Raw genomic sequence first — 16,962 nt, 5'->3', positions numbered from 1 at the left:
TGCCCTCACCTCGCCCAAAACAAACACCTCAGTGGATAAAGCTGAATTGGCTGGCACGGCATTTCCCTCTGCAAGCCCTGAGCCGCCTTAGTCCTCAAGCCCTATAACTTTAACTTAGGCCGCGCCTACTTCCTCTGAAAGCCCTTAACATGCTTTGTATTGTTAAGGCATCTGTTTTAGGCCTAAGTCAAAGCTTTAGGCCTTTTAGAGGCACTAAACGCGGCCTGATTTGAAGTTTTAGGGCTTGAGGAGGAGGCCTAGCTCAGGGCTTGTAGAGGGAAGTGACATGCCAGCTGATTCAGCTTTCGTACATTGAGGCGTCTGTTTCAGGCATAGTGAGGGCAGGTAGCTTGCTCAGCTTTTACGGGAATTGATTTGCAGAAGAGAGGAGTTGATTTAGTGAAGATTAATGGATGCGAAAATAAAAGGATAAGTAAGGACGCTACCAATATGGCTTCCCGCAGCTAAGATCTGTGAATCTTTGCCAACTATTCCGTGCAATAAGGGCCCCTCGATGGCTCAGCCAGATTGTCGCACGTGGCTTGCGTGTCCAGCTACTGACTTCCACATCTTTAACAAGGTAGACCAGCCGAAGACTTTCCATGTGAAACGACATATTAGGCCCTAAATCCATAGATAGAAAAGAATCCATGGATTATAAACCTTGGATTAAACCGAGCACGACTCCATCTCACGTGCATTCGCGTTCGGAAAAACTCTCGATGAATCGAACCGTTCTTGAATATGTATATACAAATATCTTACAAGAATATTAGATTACGCTGAGCGGACATCAACACTCCATGAAGTGCGTGTGACTTGTAATCATTGCCCGTTATCGTATGCACAAGAACGCCACACCCAAACCAGAGCTTATGAACCAGTCCAAACGCCCTGGGTATGTTACACGCAAGGTTCATTAACTTACCGCTACGCTATGTTGCCCGCCAAACCAATAAACAGTGCCTGAGCGGCGAGTTGGAGCGTCCATATCCCGACCTTTTTGAAGCGACGTTTGCGTGCGCTGTTGTCGTCGAGGACGTCGCGGGCGAAGGCGTCATACATCTAATTATAGAGTTAGAAGAGCAGTTGGGTAAAAGCGGGACAGGAAATGCCATGATTACCTCCCGAGACAGATCATCCATAAGCCCGCTATCGTAGATAGTCCAGCTACCGTCGAACTCGCTAGCGCGCTTGACCACCCGACAGTTCACGGGTATGAATGTCTTTTTCGAGTTGATGTACGCTACTATGGGCCGCACGAGGGCGTTGTTGATGTATGTGATGTCACTGGTGAGGATGGGGACCGAGGCCCGTACATCGTTGAGATGGACCCGGAGATCCATGATGATGAATCGATTGTCCTCAGGCTCTCCAGTTACGGCTTCGGTTGGTGATAGTGGCTGCTGTACTTCTTTGCCATCGGAATTATCGATAACGGCTCGGTTCCCGTTGGAGGTCACTGTAGCCTCAACGCGGTCGTAAAAATCAGACATGAATTTGGCGATACTGTCGTCGTTCTCGTTTGGAATCATTATATCGGCCACGATGTCGACATTGCCTTCGTGAATCCACGAAAATGGGCCCTCGTATCCTCGATTTAGATGGTCAATACTGAGCGCATCGATCCTTATACGGCTGTGTTTTTTCCAGCTGATGCCATTTTCGGTTTCTCGTCCCTCAGTCAGTTGAGCTCCGGTGTAGTTGTGTGTCTGTCTCGGATGTATAGTGAACAGAGAGTTGTCAAAAGAACCAGACATCATGTTCGCAGACAGGAAGTCATAGAAGAGCCACTGCTTCCGCAGCTGTGGAAGGTCGCAGGAGAAGATGCTAACTGAGAACGGCCGGAAATTATTCGGCTGGTAAACGGTAACTAGTAAGTCCTCCATCTTGAATGAGTCTAGCTCAAAATCTCCGGGCTGGTGTTCGTGCTTGTATGTTCTAGGATCAATGTATTCCTCCGGTGGACGCACTGAAGTCCTATCCACGACTCCCCGAATACCCCTCACTTCAACATCTTTCAGTAGTCCTTTGCCATTGAACCACTTTGCAAATGATAAGGTCACATTCACAGTATCGATGGAAACATCGAACTGCGTGTAATTAGTGTCTTCTTCCTCTACTACGCCATTTGCTATATCCCGCTCCTTCTGGGCGATTGCGGCGGCCTCGGCTGCTGCGGATAGTTGAGAGCCTTTAGTGACATTGGATTGGCCTTGGCCAGGCCTTCTCGAGACGAAAACTCTCTTGAATGAGATGACCCCATCGCGCCACTTAGGAACGACGGCAGACTCAAAGACGACTTTGACGCCGGAGGAACTTGTAAGGTAGTTTCCAATCCATTTGGCCAGGGATTCTTCGGTGAGAGTTAGCGAAATTGTTTTCTGGCACCACGGTGTACTTGCCTTGCGCAAACACAGTGTTTATCAAAAAGATGGTTAGCGAGAAGAAGGTAGTAGTTCCAACAATAATCCAAATGATGTGGCCGAGGAGTATCCAGGAAACAAAGGCGCTGATATCATCAGTATTAAAAGGTCGAGAACTCCTAATAGTTAACCATTTGAAGTGCACCTTCAATCGAGACCAGAAACCAGTCGCTGCTGCGAGAAGTTCGTCTTTGGTGGGCCTGTGGAAGTGGGGCAACGACTGGGGTATGCGCTCCAACAGGGGCTTGCTAGCAGGATGAGAAGCTGCTGGTGGAGACTCTGGCGATTCCTTTGCTGGTGTTTTCGAGGCGGTATCTGGCGATAGCTCCGCTTTGGGAGCTGATCCATTTGGAGCGGGTGCGGGAGTCGCCTTGCCACTAAGAGAGCTCTTGTATCTCCGACCACTTATGCCTAAAAACGTGTTCGCTCTGAAGGATTGGTGGTGGAGATGCCTTCTCCATGCTAATGAAGCGGATGTCGTAACTGGGTCATGTCCTGATGCAAAGATATTTCCTGGTGAAGCAACAGACGCTGCTGGGAGACGGCGGACAGCAGGAGGAGAGCTGAAAGGGGTATATCGAGGTAGGGACGTGGTCGTAGGTATACACAGACCGCCTGCTGTGTGGTATTGGGGCGCGTTCAAAGATGTCTGAAAGAGCTTGAGAGGAGACGGCCGCGGGAGGAGGAAGTGCGAGTCGGCGACTGTGCGCCGTAAGAGAGCGCCGACGGAGGGTACTACATTTCGACTCATGGTACTGGAGAGGCCAACATGGCTTCCAGGCGGGAGGAGGATGCGGAGCAGTGGACGGCGTGCGTAGTTGGCATAGAGTTGCTTGATGTCGCAACGGGCCGCGGTGTTCATGCCATCATCAAAAGCGAAGGCGGTGGCAGAAACACAAACTTTTACTTTTGGAATGGAAATTGTTCGCGGGTTGCGGCCGTGCGCTGAATATCGGCCTCGCCTTCACACTGCCGCGCCTCGCAAACTCCGCTATACAACGACATACTACAGTCAACTTCTGAAATCATGCCTGCTCCGACTGCCCTCCTCCGCGACCCTGAAGCGCTGGCTGAGGATCAGACTATGACCGAAGCTCCTCCCGCACCAGGTACCCTCCCTCCGCCACTATCTGCGACCTCCCTAACCCCGCGACAGAAGAACAGACTGCTCTCATAGACCCAAATGCTCTTCCTTCTGATACCGTCGAAGTCCCCCAGACCTCACATCAGCCAACCGATACTGCCATGACCATCGACGGGCGCCCCCAGTTCGCCCCCGCCGCCGAGAGCCAGATCAAATACCGGAGAGAGCAGAGAAAAATCCCGATCCCCCCCCACCGCTTGTCGCCTCTGAAGGCTGCATGGCCCAAGATGTATCCTCCCCTAGTTGAGCATCTGAAACTCGCCGTGCGAATGAACATGAAATCAAAGGCCGTTGAACTGAGGAGCTCCAAGTCGGCACAGGCTGGAGCCCTTCAGAAGGGCGAAGACTTCGTCAGGGCTTTCACTCTTGGCTTTGACGTAGACGATGCCATTGCGCTGTTGCGGCTGGACGATCTGTATATCGAGACTTTTGAGATCAAGGATGTCAAGACCCGTACGTTCCGCTAGCACTCGGTTGTCTGGGATGCCACTAACAATAAGCAGTAACCGGAGAACATCTAAGCAGATGTATTGGTCGAATTGCTGGCAAGGTAATTGATTGAATGCCGAAATATCCTAGGAGCTGTGCTCATACTCCTGATAGGACGGCAAAACCAAATTTGCAATCGAGAACTCATCCCGCACGAGAGTGGTACTGGCAGACTCCAAAATACACATTTTGGGTGGTTTCAAGAACATCCATATCGGTTAGTCCGTTACGTTCATATTCGAGAAATTTCACTGACCATGACTTAAATCACTAGCACGAGAAGCAATCGTCAGTCTCATTCTCGGTGCGCCTCCAGGAAAGGTACGTATCTCCACCATTCACATTCTTAACTCTAACATAACCTAGGTTTACGGAAACCTACGAACCGTAGCATCTCGGATGAAAGAGCGCTTCTAGGCCTGTCAGCTGCAAGATTCATGCATCATGTGGCGTTCAATGGGTTATCTTTCAGACGGCGTTAACGAGACTACGTAAAGCCAGCGGATATGCCAGTCGGTTGAATCTCTTTCCGTTTCCGACCTAGCTTTGGTAGACATAAGGTATTCGTGTTGAGGGAACCATGAGTCAAGTCCGTAAAAAGTATACGATTCATGCCCATGCCCTAGTCCCTTAGGTCTTCCGTATTCCTCCTGACTACTACTACGGCCGCCAACTCGTGTCCATTCTCGTCCCATACGCGTTGACACGGGATGATTTGCTTCTTGATCTCTATATCCTCCAGCCACTCTGTTGGTAGGGCCTGTGAGGTGTAAACCACGTACTGATTTTCCACTGATGCCGAGAGCCTTTGAATCTTCTCAGGGTCGTCTTCGGAGTAAATGTGACCCCTAGCATCGCTCCCGTCTTCTCTATCGTTCTCCGCCATGTATTTGACGATAGGATTCTTAGCTACTTCCGCTGCCAGCGCCCGCGTCATCTTCGTGACGTAGAAATGGTCGCCCTTATCTCCCTGAAGCGGCTGCGAGCCAGGACCACCATCCGGGAAACTGCCAATCAAGTCATCAAAAGCCGCTTGAGGAGTATCATCATATGTCTGGAGGGTCCATGAGACGCTCTCCCACTCATGAGCCTCTCTGATCGCCTTTTCGAGGCCCAACAAGTCCTTCACATCCTCAATACCGACGAACACGAAGCTGGAACTCGTGTCGAGGACTCCAGTGACGTGTATACTGGGTGTGCCTGTAGTATTCATGACGCTGACGCTCGCTTTCGCCAGCCCAACACTAGTCCACTCGATATCAGCAGCGCGAGGCAACTCTTGCACTTGAGCTGTGAAGCAAGGCGGTATCGCTCCTTCTCCTCCGCCATTGACTCGGTCGTAATCCGGCAAAGCTGGGCGCTGGTCTGTCTCGACGCCTTCGCTGCCGCTGAAGCCTCCGTGTTTCGTATGCCAGACATCGACGTCGTTTCCTTGCTCTTCTGCGTCTTCGTCTTCGCTATTGAGATTTGGTTTCAGCTTTAAATGAATAGCTCTCCAGGCTTCGGCTGCTAGCTTCGCCCGCTTGCTTCCTTCGTCACTGCTACAATGCGATATGAAAGCGACTCCTCCGGTCCACCATCCTACGTTCATGACTCTACCGATTCGCCATAGGTGCTGTAGAGCTAGGACTGTTTGGGTCTTGAAGCCCTCGAGTTCTCCTGGTGTGGTTTGTTCTGTGTCTGCTTTTACGATTTCCATACTTGCTGGCACGAGAGGGATCTGTCCGGCAACATAGACAATCTGTGGGCTATCCCAGATGGGACGATCTTGCGCTTCTTTTAGAAGGTTGTTAATCGGAACTGTTACGGCCTGCGAGTATGGACCGATATTGGCAGGAGCCCAGTACGATCTGCTTTGTACGTGCAACCCTCGTCTTGCATTACTCTTGCTTACGGTTACTGAGAGCACGACTTCAATACCTTCAGGCAGAGACGAGCCACATGCTACAGTCACGCGGGAGGGAGGAATCGGCTTCGTGAAGTGAGCGCCGTATATTGGGTTGATAGTTGTAAAGTCTGACATTGAGCGGAGAAGCAATGTACTGAAGATAACGTTCGAAGACTCGCATTTGTAGCTTTGGAGCAAAGATATGAGGCGAGCCATGATAGAAGAGAGCTGAGTGCTGGCGTTGCTACCCGCTTCGGGAGCAGTCATGTTGGATATCGAGAGGATGTTTCCTGATTCCGCGAGCTCCCATGTTGGGAGATTCTGCTGGTGGGTTGATAGACCTGATAGTCCTTTGGCTGGAATGGAATCTTTTGAAGTGATCACCGACTCCTCCTCTGCGGAGTGCTTCAATAGGTCTTCAAACTCATCGTCCAACAAATCCGGCTTCCTCAACCGCTTCATCCCATCACTTTGCCCACCACTCTCATCTTTCTCCACCACACTCGCCCCCCGAAACCTCACAGAAGCACTCCCCCCTCCCCCCAAAACCGTCCCCCCAACATCCACCTCAATCCTCCTCTTCCACAACCCCCTCGGCCCATCAACCGCCAACGTCTCAAACTCCCCTCCCTCCCCTACCACCGCCCCATCCGCCGCCCCAAACCTCTCCATCACCCTCCTCAACCTCCCCACCGTCCGCGGACTCGCCACATCCTCCCACAAAAACGTCTCATCCAGCCCCCCGGACGCCACCTTCACAATCCTCGCCTCCTGCTCCACCGCCGCCATATCCTCCAGCAGCGCCGCCTGCGAGTACGGCGGCAGCGACGTATACTGCCACAGATACGCCAGCGGCACGAGCCCGAGGCGCACGGCTACCGACTCCACGCGCGTGCGCTGGTACGTGCTGAGGATCGCGCCCGTGGAGACGGCGCTGGCGTCCGGGTGCGCCTTCATTACCTTCAGAAGCAGCGGGACGAGGGACTCCGTCTCATCTTCTTCGTGGGCTCCAGCTTCGGTACTGGAATCCGCACTCCCCTGCTGCCGCTGTCGCTCTCTAGACACCGGCGCAGGAGCATACTCCTTCTCCGCATTCACGGCCGACCCGTGGATCGGCTGGCGGTACAGCGGCAGCTCGAGCGCCTGCGCGTACAGCGGGATGACGGTGTGGCCGACCGTCTGGTACATGTAGCTGTTGATATCGTCGTCGTCGTCGTCGTCGTTGTCAGGGCCATTTTGCTGGTCTTCTGCGCCTGATAGCGGGGCGGGGTAGATGTTTGCGAGTGCGACGATTGAGTGGCCGTTGGAGATACAGTGCAGGATTGAGTAGAGGGAGTCCTTCCCGCCGGAGATTAGGGCGATGACTTTTAGGCCTGGCATTGCATGGTTGGCGAGAGGGGTAGGTGGTGGGTGGTTGCGGGCTTGTTTGTGGAAGTTAGGGGATTTTGATCAGAGGTTGGGTTTTTTTTGTGGTGGGGAGCTGGGTTGAGAGGTATGGTGTCGGATGGCTGATGGAGGTTTTCATGTGGAAGGTTGTAAAATCTAGTATCAAACTGGGGTTTTATCAGGACGGTAGCACGTGACTGTGCAAGCAACTCCATGAAGTTTGCTCGCAGTATCCCACGTCGAATCCGGATACAGTGGACAAATGAGTACGGGTATACATCACGCATATTCAAAAAGGCCAGTGGTGATTATAGTGTTTACGCAATTTTGTGGCGAACTAATAAGTTCAAAGATGATGCAATGTGCCAGCACACTAAACTACATCAAAACAGAGCAAAAGGAGAATTACAGGAGTCGAAGAGAAAATTGCCAGAATTGCAGCTCGCGGCGTAATCCGCAGCAATATTACAACGAAAGTAGGAAGGCAAAGCGAATTGACGAGCCGCCGACGCGAAGCTGTGTCAAAACCCAGATAATTCCAGCAAAAAACACCAAATTCTACCCCTTCCATGTCACCCATTCCCTCCATTTGCCTTCCCATACTAGCAACACCAAAATCAACGCTGGAATTATTGAAACACATGCACAAATGCTTACAAGACGCAGATGCGAAATGTATGAAGCAAAGAGAGCAAAAGCAGAGGTAGAATACACAAAGAAAAAGTATGGGAATGAAGGACTTTTTCGAAAGGATGTCCCGCGCCGATGATTCCCACCGCCAACCAATTTAACCCATCTACCTTCGCCGCCCCAACGTTACGACATCAAGTAGACGAAGATCGCCTGACATTAGGATCTCCATCAAGGGAGAGTTGTTGTTCATGTCTGTTCGTAATAAAGAACCAAGACGAGGTCAAAAGAGACCACCGTCGGTTCCAGAGAAAGGAGAAGTTTGCACACGTGAACCTGAAGTTCATCTACTCATCCCGCTTCCTCTTGCGGTACTTCTTGTCAGAGCCTGATGGGCTGCGATCCATGTCGGAATAAGACTCCGAGCCACTGCTGCTTGACACGGCGGCGGCAGCGCTGTAGAGGATGGCTCCGAGCATGCCGGGATCTTGGCTGTCGTACGACTCCTCCTTCTGCCTTCGCAGCTCTGCGTCATCGAGGACACCCATGACGACTGCACCAGTGCCATGAGTGCGTTGATGCTGCGAGAGGTTGTCGCTGCGAGAGAACTTCTTGCCGCAGTCGGTGCACTCGAAGGGCTTATCGTGGGTGTGGAGGGATCGGTAGTGGCGCTTCAGGTGTTCCTGGCGGCGGAAGCGACGCGAGCAGAGAGTGCATACGAAGGTCTTCGATGGGTCTTCAGTCAGGGACTGCTTGCGACCACGGCGGCTGGTGGGGGCCGAAGTGGGGGGAGTGCGGGCACCATCATCAGAGCTGGAAGCGACGGCGTTCTCAGAGCTGCCCTGGCCGGAAGATTGGTGCTGACCAGACCCAGAGTGAGACTTGGTGCCGTTGCCGTGGGAGGTGTATGCGTCGCCCTGGTATTCGGATTCAGACTCGCTATCCTCATCAGCCTCGTACTTCATCTGCCTGTTGTTGGCAGCGTTCATTGTCATGTCGTCAGAGGAGAAAGAGTCGGTGTCACAGGGAGTGAGCAGGCCGCTGACAGCGAAGTCGTCCTCAAAGTCGGTGAAGCTCTCTTCACTCGCAAGACCGTCGTCTTCGGGGGAGAGAGGAAGCAGCTCGGTGCGCTGGCGCTTGTTGCCGTGGAAGTGGACGTTCTCTGAAGCAGGGAACTGCACGAGGCCGGTGAAGTCGTCCTCAGAGTCGAGCTCGAAGAGAGGCTCAAAGGTGGGCAGGCCGGTGGAGAGATCGCCGAAGCTGGACGATGCAGCAAGCTCGTCGGCCGATGGCTTGGAGTCACCTTTGAGAATTAGCTTGTGCTCCTCGTCGTCGCCGGGGCAGAGCGTTGGCAGGCAGGCGAAGTTGGCGGAACTCGACGAGACGGTGAGGTTGCGCGGGTCGCAGAAGTTGTTCTCGGTGTCGCACGCGGATCGCGGGATTGGTGATGGCGAGGGCGAGAGCGACGGGCACGATGTGGCCGACAAAAGGTAGGAGCCTTGGCCCGCGCACATAGCCGAAGGGTTCTGGATGAACACTGAGAATCATCAGCAAGACGCCCGCAAACAATTCACCACAAACTCTACCGCACCCACGGTCACCGCGTCAAACACACCCTCACGCTGCGATGCAGTCGAAAAATGGGTTACATCTAAAAATACGCACCTGGGGTCATTGGCGGCGATGCCGATCGAGTCCAGTCACCGCCCGCAAGAATCTCGGAGAAGACCTCCTCCTCACATCCCATCTTCACACCCTTCAAGCCTTCGCTCTGGAAGAACGTGCCGTTCACCGGCGTAGGCAGGATGTCGCAAGTCGACGGCGGGCTGCTGATGGCGCTGCCAGACGACGAAAGTGGTGGTGTCGCAGGTGCAAAGCGCATATCCGAGAAATCGGTATCCAATGGATGCAGATACGGCGAGTCTTGCTGGATGAGGATCGTAGGCTTCTGGTACATTGGCTGAGGCGATGCCACGGGTGTCATAAGCGATTGAGGAACGTAGGCATTCCGCTGCACGTAGGAGCCCTGCGAATCCGATGACGACGGGCGGGTGAAGACCATGTTGGGCTGGTAGTAGCCATCCTGGCACTGCTGGTAAGGCGTGTTTGGTAGACCGTTGGGATGTGGGGTGAAGTGGCCGTGCTGGCGGTTCTCTGGGCTCGGATCGGGGTTATAATAGAAGAATGGCGACTGGCTCATGGCCTGCGAAGGGTGCATTGGGTATGTGCCTTCCATTGCGTATGGTGTTGGTGTTCTGGATCGGAATGTCAGCACCAGCATTCCACGCACGACGCCGCATCACTCACAGCTTCGTTGTTGAGACAGGTAGTTAGTAGTATTCTACAGTGGTTCGAAGTGGTTCGAAGTGACTCCGAAAGTGTTCGAGGTCGAGATCGGAAGGTTTCGAGTTTGGATTAAGGTTACAGGCGGTATAGCAGACCGAGTAGCTGGACAAGAGGACGGATACAAGGGGAAAGGCTGCAGTGAGCGACAGGACAACAGCAAGGACGAATCGATGCTGTCTACTAGGTATTTACTGAGAGGGTTCGAGGGTCATGGGCGCTCGGTTGGAAGGCTAAGGAAGGGCCGGATACTGTCGAAGCTGTTGCACAAAGGAACAGCACGAGAGATATCCAAAAGAGAATATGAAGCACAAAAAGAGTAGATGGGGAAAGGGAAAGACGAGTGACGACGGTTGATAAACCTTGGACAAGGAAATGGAACGAGTGATGGGACACGGGCGGGATAAGTAAATGCCCAGATCAGCGAGAGACGAGACAACGATTAAGCTAGCGGCACATGCGAAAGAAGTAAAGATGACCTGTGCCTGAGCAACAGCGCGGGAATTGGCTTAAACCACGGTGGGAGGGCCCTCGGGACGGCGAAAGGCGCAGCACTCTGGCTGCATACAACCCCTGCGGCAGGCTAACGCACGAGTCGTGGGATTCGACACCGCGACTGGCTCCAGCTTCGTTAGAGCGGCAAGTCCGTCCACGCGGCATTATTTTATGCTGGAGGAGGCCTAAGTTTAGCGCCACGCCGGGGCATCTCACCACCAGCAGGCTTGCTGATTGCGAGCTGCCACACTGCAGATTCGGGGCCGACGAATCCATGAAACCTAGCGCTCTGCACAACTGCTGGCCTCCTGCGCACACCGACTCGTTTGGGCGGCGACAGCGACCCTGGCGACGTCTCACGCTCCCACAGGCTCCAGTCCGCCGCCGTGTGCTGCCCAAACGAACTGCGCGACGGCCAGTGTACCCGGCGATTCGTTGCCTTCGGGCAGGTCTGCAAGCCAACCACACAGCCTGGGCGCCGTAATGTGTGATTCAGAGCGTCCCTCGTGCGGAAGCGGGAAGAGCGCGACATGCCCTTCAGCCTGTGTCAACGGGTGCCGGGCCCAGCTCCGCCATCAGCCTATCGCGGTGCGATGCTGTCCTCCTGGCATCCTCCCAGCACCCCAGATTGGACAATCGATATGTTGCCGTCAACAGGACAGGCCCGGTCCCTGTGTGGCGGCCCGGTGGCCACCCACTGTGAGACTTTTCTTCTTGAGAAACCCGCGCGCATGTGGGCATGTGGGATGGGTATCGATAGGCCTTTGGCCCGCCGTATCGCGCCGCTGTTGGTGAGTGCAGGTGGCTGTCACACTCAATCACTCCGCGAGACCCAACTTCCCACCACGCCTCAGCGAATGGGAAACCTCCGGGGCGCGCGTCCCTCAAATCGCAGACCGTATCGGAGGCCGTGAGTGGGCGAGATGGCGAGACGCGACACGCCGGCCGCAAGTCAGCTCAGTCTCGTGCGTTGTGGGTGATCCTGCAGCAGTGGCGGCGTGGTGCGATCAACGAGACCTGCATCTCATGCAGGAACTGCTTTTCAAAGAGTCTCCCAAGAAGCGCGGCGTCCTCGGGGCACGCTGGTGATTTGCTCGGCCGGCGAGTCGTCTCTGCTTCATGTGGGGAACGATGTCATGGGCGACCGCTTCAATCAACCGCATGGATGGTGAGACGCAGCGGCGATGACTTTATGGTGGGGGAGAGACAGTTGTGAGTGGTCATTTGTTTCCTGTCGACCGTGGTTCAACTCCTCGAGACATGGAGCGAGTGTTTCAATTTCTCGTCGCCGTGAAGCACTCAGCACACTGCACCGCAGACATGGGAGGCTGGAAAAGGCGGGCCGGTATCGATACGGCGTCGAGGCCTCGTGCTGACGGCCGCGATAAATCAATCACTGAAAACGGGTCCGGTGTGGCACCACAACGTCGCTGCTTGTGCATGTCGCCTCGCACCGTGCTGGGTGCCTGTTACGTGCCCATGCAGGCGGACATAACTCTCCCGCGTTGCTATTTTGGGGGAGTGGCGATGACCACCAGCTGCATTGCGTTCTGAGACCAGCTAACAAGTTCGTTTCGGGACTGGCCTCTCGCTGCCCTAAGCCGTGGCCTCTGGAGGACACGATTCATAAACTGAAGAGCACAGGCGCGCCATCAATGCACGTCGGCGTCACGGGCCTCTGCGTTACGCCCACACATCCTATCCCCCTGGCGGACAAGTGTTCCAGAAGAACGTCGAGTGTTTCTGCTCGCCATTGTCGGTCTCCGCGCTGTTCTCGAATAGAGCCAATAGAAGTCGTAGGAATGCCCCACATCTGCACAAGCTGGAGTCAGTCCACAAAATCTGCTGGCCAGCTAATGCAGGAACATATGCAGGTACACAGAGAACCAGTGTTTCGTCCTACGCGAGCGGACAGGACTTGTTAACGCTGAAGAGCATCGCGAGACGCCTCTGGCAGCACCTCCGGCTCTGCCAATTCTACCACCACGCTCGACCGGCCTGGCCTCTTTGTCTTGCGACTCAAGTAAACAGGCGATCACGGAAGGCTACCCCCCTGCATTCCGCCTTAGTGTTGCGCCTAGCGTAGCATGCTAGACAGTCAGCGCCGGGGAAGTGTGTCGTGGACCGTGGCTTCCGCTAGACCTGCTTCGTCACCCTTTTTCCTCCGTCAGATCGCTGGGAGATTATAGAAGCCCTCCGATCTTCCACCAGCTCTTCGAAGACTGGGACAATCAACTTCCGGCAGGCCGCGGCCGACTTGACATCTCCACATTGTTGGCGTCCACCACGCTCGACGCATACCTTGACTCGGCCAACAAGTGGTGATATATTCGGGGGAGACGCACACCGCATGCAGTTCGTCTTGCTAGTGTGGAAAGAGCACCAGAGAGCTTCGAGTGGTGGATCGACAGGTCAGTTCACCACCGCCTGATTTCTGCTTCTCAGCCTTGTGAGAAACCCGTCTGAAGGATGATGAAACCCGGCTCCGCGCGATCCTCAAGGTTTTTCTTTACCGACTGCGACGCCGGCAGGATACGCGGCGACTTTGCCTCTTCAGAGCGTCGAGCATAATCTCTTGCAAACTTCGCTTGGTGGACTTGCCCCCATCCTGGAAGCTAGCTGGGTAATCCGCTCGAATAGGAAGCTCAGGGTTCCACAAGCCCTGGACATCCACGTCCTCGCGGTCAAGGGTCCAGGAACTTGTGGAGCTGCATCCCAGCCCCTGGTCTAGAAGGAGATTTCGATTCATGCCATGTGGAGACAATTCTCCCGAGGGTAGGTATCTCGGGTCATGACATTCTTATCAGGTCCCGCCGTTAGCCTTTCTTCCCCACATCATCTCAAATCTTGGGCCTTCCGCATGCCGTTCAAGAGCCGATGATGTGTAGTCGAGCCCACCTTGTGCCTGGCCCGTTAGCCCCAAAGTCTGTCATTCCACGTCATGGCCTCTCCGATCCGAGGTTTGGTACACCAAGACGGCACCATCCGTTGACGGAGTGAACTGTCATTGATCGCTAGCCTTTACCCGCGCGCTGCGTTGTTCCTATTTACAGAAAGGCGTCGACTTCAGATCCTTTGGCGTTAGCAGCGTCGACGAAGCGATTTTCCATACCTACCTTTGTAGGCTTGCCTGGAACGTTTCAACCGCGACTCGAAAATTCGGGAGCTGCATGACCGAAATAGAAGCGCTGGGGAAACCGGGGAGCCGTTCGCTGGGTTGAACATCTGCCTAATTGGGCCAATAGAACCAAGGCATTGCCTGTATGTCGCATATTGGTGACACTATAATCAGGATTTCGACCGAGAATTGCGTTCGTTCGGGTCTGTGAACAGGGAAGAATCCCGAAGTGTACAAGAAACTGTTTGTGTGATATGTGGCGGCGGCATGGACAGATAGCCGCAAGGCTGTGGTTGATACTCTGGGGTCTTTGAAAATGTCGACATTGCCTGCAGGTTGCGTACGTGTAGCGATGTGATATCGTACCCAGCTAGTGGAACTGAGCAGACGGATCTACTCAACGAAGACGCGTGAAATGCGCTCAGATGTTGGCTTAAGAGGATGGTGCGATGGCTCAGAGAATGCGGACATATCATGTTGGGCCGACTAGATGAGTGCGTCGAAGTCTGACGCTTAAGCAATCGTGCTAATAATAATATGCTATGTATCTGAGTTTGATTGACATGAAGTTCTATTCCACGGTGAAGGATATGGCTTCAAACGAAAAAAGAGGGGCTGAATGACATGGAAAACTATTTCGTGGAAAAGTAGACATATAATCGCGGCGAATAGACGTAGAAAGACTGATCGAGGTTCAGGCAATGACAGAAGAGCCTTTCCAAAAGTTCAGCAAACCATCCCGCATGCTTTTCTGGCTGCCAGCAGTTGAGAGAGAGTAAGGAAATCGCCCACAGCAACAGGAAATACGGGCCTCAGAAAGTGTCAGTTGAGATCAGCCCTAGCATTTGCCAAGTCATCCTCTTCCTATTTTATTGTCGACGCTTACGCATCGCTTCATCATGGGCCTTGAGGAGGAAGAAGGTCTGCCTGCGACGTGAAAATCTTCAAGCGATTGTGTGCTGACTCAGCTTGGACCCTGACAATTTCTGGCTAATAGGAGGCTGTGAGATGACTACGCTCCATGAGGGCAGCACATGTTCAAATCCGTAAATCTTATACGTATGTATTCACAGCTAAACCCTAGAGCTGAGCATTCCACGCTCCAGCCAATGCAAATCGGCCTGGTTGAGATCATTGGAAAAGCCCACCAAAGCTCCCACTGGGTAGAAGAAAGGCTCGCGTAGAACGTCAGTCCGTTCGCAATAGACTCTAAAAGCTTCACAAGAATTAGGCAAAGCCGTTCATACTTGTCATAATCCCCTTGGGCCTCAGGCCCTGATTTAAATAACTTGAAGAACTATTTTGTAAAGTTCATATGTAGGGAGTAGCCTACGGCTGTCCAAGTATGTAGGTTTCATGAACCTGAATAAGCTTATTAAGTGCAGGGTCACTGTCACTGGTAGTCGATTTAGACTTCCTGGTCAGCTAGAACTTTAGTACAGTATAGTATGCAGCGCAGCCTTGGAAGGGCTTGAATGTTTTCAAGAGGTTGTCATGAGCCTCGTGAGGTTGTCGTAAGTATCTATGAGCCATCTAAGCTGCCAATGAGACCCGCCGTGCATGCCAAATCAAGTGAACACCAGAGCCCACGCAAGGTTTTCCGTCAGCATTAGAAGATGACTGCCACACCGCTTGACAGCTGTGACTACGCATCATCGCCGATTATCTCCAGCTTGCCCATATCTCTCTTCTCCCCAGACTCGCCGATTATGCGAACCCTATCCAGCCGTACCTTCTCACCCTCGCCGTCCCCGTCGACTACGAAGATGACCAAAGATGTCACGTTCTGGAACTTGACAAAGCGAAGCTCAACCTTTGCTGTCCCGGTTTTCTCGTCCCAGTCGCTCGGCTTCAGGGTTATTGACTGTGTGGAAGGGATGTCTTCCGCTTCCTCGAAGCCCAGATTGTGTGCGCGGTTCGAATATATGTGGATCGTCTTGGGTCGCATCGGCACCTCGTCGTCCTCGTCCTCATCCTCGGATTTCGGTGGTAGTGAGGTCAGGTGGATTGTATGGACCTTCAGCATCGACTGGAACGGGATATACAGCATCAGCTGCTCGTCGACGTCGCTCTCCACCCAGTCTGACTTTGTTTCGGCTCCACTAGCCTTTCCCTTTCCTTTCCCGCTGCCTATCGAAGACGGTATGCTGGCGTCGAAGAGTGCTCGTACTCCGCCTAGTTCGCTGTCCGAGTTGAGTAGGTCCAGCCCTCTGGTATCGACCTGGTCGGAGACATCGTGATATCCGCGCGGTAGATCGGCACCGCGCCAGGTCCCGCTCGTGCTGGAGCTTGCTTCTCCGAACCCTCCCGAGTTGCCATCAGAGTCTGCCTCATTCGCCAGCATCTGCACCGCTGTGGACAGCTCTTTGGCACGAGCACCGCGGATCTTCTGGACTTCGCGACCATTCTTGAAGATCATGAAGGTTGGCATGCTAGAAACAAAAATAGGGTAAGCCACTGTCTCACGAGCAAGAATGTGGCGGGGGTGGCCTCACGCGGTGATGCCATAGCTCTGCGCAATCTGCGTCTGGGTGTCGGTGTTGACCTTGGTGAAGGTAACGATGTTCGGTCTCGAAAGCTGGGCGGAAAGCTGCTCATAGACCGGGGCTATGGCCTTGCATGGCCCACACCAGTCGGCGTAGACTGCACGAGAGACGGTCAGTATTTCGCTGGAGGGGCGCGCGGGGGCTTTGCGGCACTCACAGTCTACGACGACAACGCGGGACGAGGACAACAGCGAGTTGAACTGCGCAGGCGACTCGATATGTACGGTTTTCGACATGGTTGGGGCTGGCTTCTGGTGTTGCGCAAACGGGGATGGAGAGTTGGGGTCGTGGTTCCCGCTGCCGATTATTGATGGCGGGGGCGCCTTGCGGAGGAATGCCCTGCAGATGTGGCTTTGGTTCCGGCCTGGAAGGGTTCTGCGATCCAGACGCGAATCAAGCAGAGGCGCTAGGAGAGGGTTGAAGCCGTGAGTAGGGGTTGGAAGCTTCTAGAACGAGATGAGGAAGCAGTGGTAGAGGTGTGTTGGATGTTGCCTGGC

General features: G+C 53.8%; 5 protein-coding genes across 5 annotated transcripts; 1 reads left to right on the top strand and 4 right to left on the bottom strand.

Moving 5' to 3' along the window:
- Positions 1–463: 463 nt before the first annotated feature.
- Positions 464–3,455, bottom strand: BDZ99DRAFT_508858 (uncharacterized protein; the record flags this gene model as incomplete). The annotated part of the gene is made up of 4 exons (XM_033724357.1): positions 464–1,065; positions 1,125–2,356; positions 2,406–2,989; positions 3,334–3,455. The coding sequence occupies 4 exons, from the start codon at positions 3,453–3,455 to the stop codon at positions 931–933; spliced, it is 2,073 nt and encodes a 690-aa protein (XP_033577391.1). The 3' UTR covers positions 464–930.
- A 150-nt stretch (positions 3,456–3,605) lies between these two features.
- On the top strand, positions 3,606–4,476 carry BDZ99DRAFT_387070 (pre-rRNA-processing protein PNO1; the record flags this gene model as incomplete). The annotated part of the gene is made up of 5 exons (XM_033715506.1): positions 3,606–4,023; positions 4,074–4,120; positions 4,174–4,276; positions 4,334–4,380; positions 4,426–4,476. Coding segments are annotated over 5 exons (666 nt in total), but the record flags the coding sequence as incomplete, so codon positions are not given.
- BDZ99DRAFT_463000 (uncharacterized protein) lies at positions 4,216–6,457 on the bottom strand. The gene is made up of 3 exons (XM_033719979.1): positions 4,426–6,457; positions 4,334–4,380; positions 4,216–4,276 (listed from the first exon to the last, which is right to left on the bottom strand). Exon 1 carries the CDS (start codon positions 6,407–6,409, stop codon positions 4,682–4,684), a length of 1,728 nt encoding a protein of 575 aa, XP_033577389.1. The 5' UTR covers positions 6,410–6,457; the 3' UTR covers positions 4,216–4,276; positions 4,334–4,380; positions 4,426–4,681.
- Positions 6,458–8,310: 1,853 nt separating this feature from the next.
- BDZ99DRAFT_476588 (uncharacterized protein) lies at positions 8,311–10,199 on the bottom strand (the record flags this gene model as incomplete). The annotated part of the gene is made up of 2 exons (XM_033722067.1): positions 8,311–9,500; positions 9,629–10,199. 2 exons carry the CDS (start codon positions 10,197–10,199, stop codon positions 8,311–8,313), a joined length of 1,761 nt encoding a protein of 586 aa, XP_033577388.1.
- Positions 10,200–15,252: 5,053 nt separating this feature from the next.
- BDZ99DRAFT_462996 (putative thioredoxin) lies at positions 15,253–16,943 on the bottom strand. The gene is made up of 3 exons (XM_033719978.1): positions 16,623–16,943; positions 16,415–16,562; positions 15,253–16,351 (listed from the first exon to the last, which is right to left on the bottom strand). Exons 1-3 carry the CDS (start codon positions 16,699–16,701, stop codon positions 15,565–15,567), a joined length of 1,014 nt encoding a protein of 337 aa, XP_033577387.1. The 5' UTR covers positions 16,702–16,943; the 3' UTR covers positions 15,253–15,564.
- Between the last annotated feature and the right edge of the window lie 19 nt (positions 16,944–16,962).

Source organism: Mytilinidion resinicola, assembly GCF_010093595.1.
Source record: "Mytilinidion resinicola strain CBS 304.34 unplaced genomic scaffold BDZ99scaffold_9, whole genome shotgun sequence".
NCBI lineage: Eukaryota > Fungi > Ascomycota > Dothideomycetes > Mytilinidiales > Mytilinidiaceae > Mytilinidion > Mytilinidion resinicola.
This window is presented reverse-complemented; position numbering and strand designations above follow the sequence as displayed.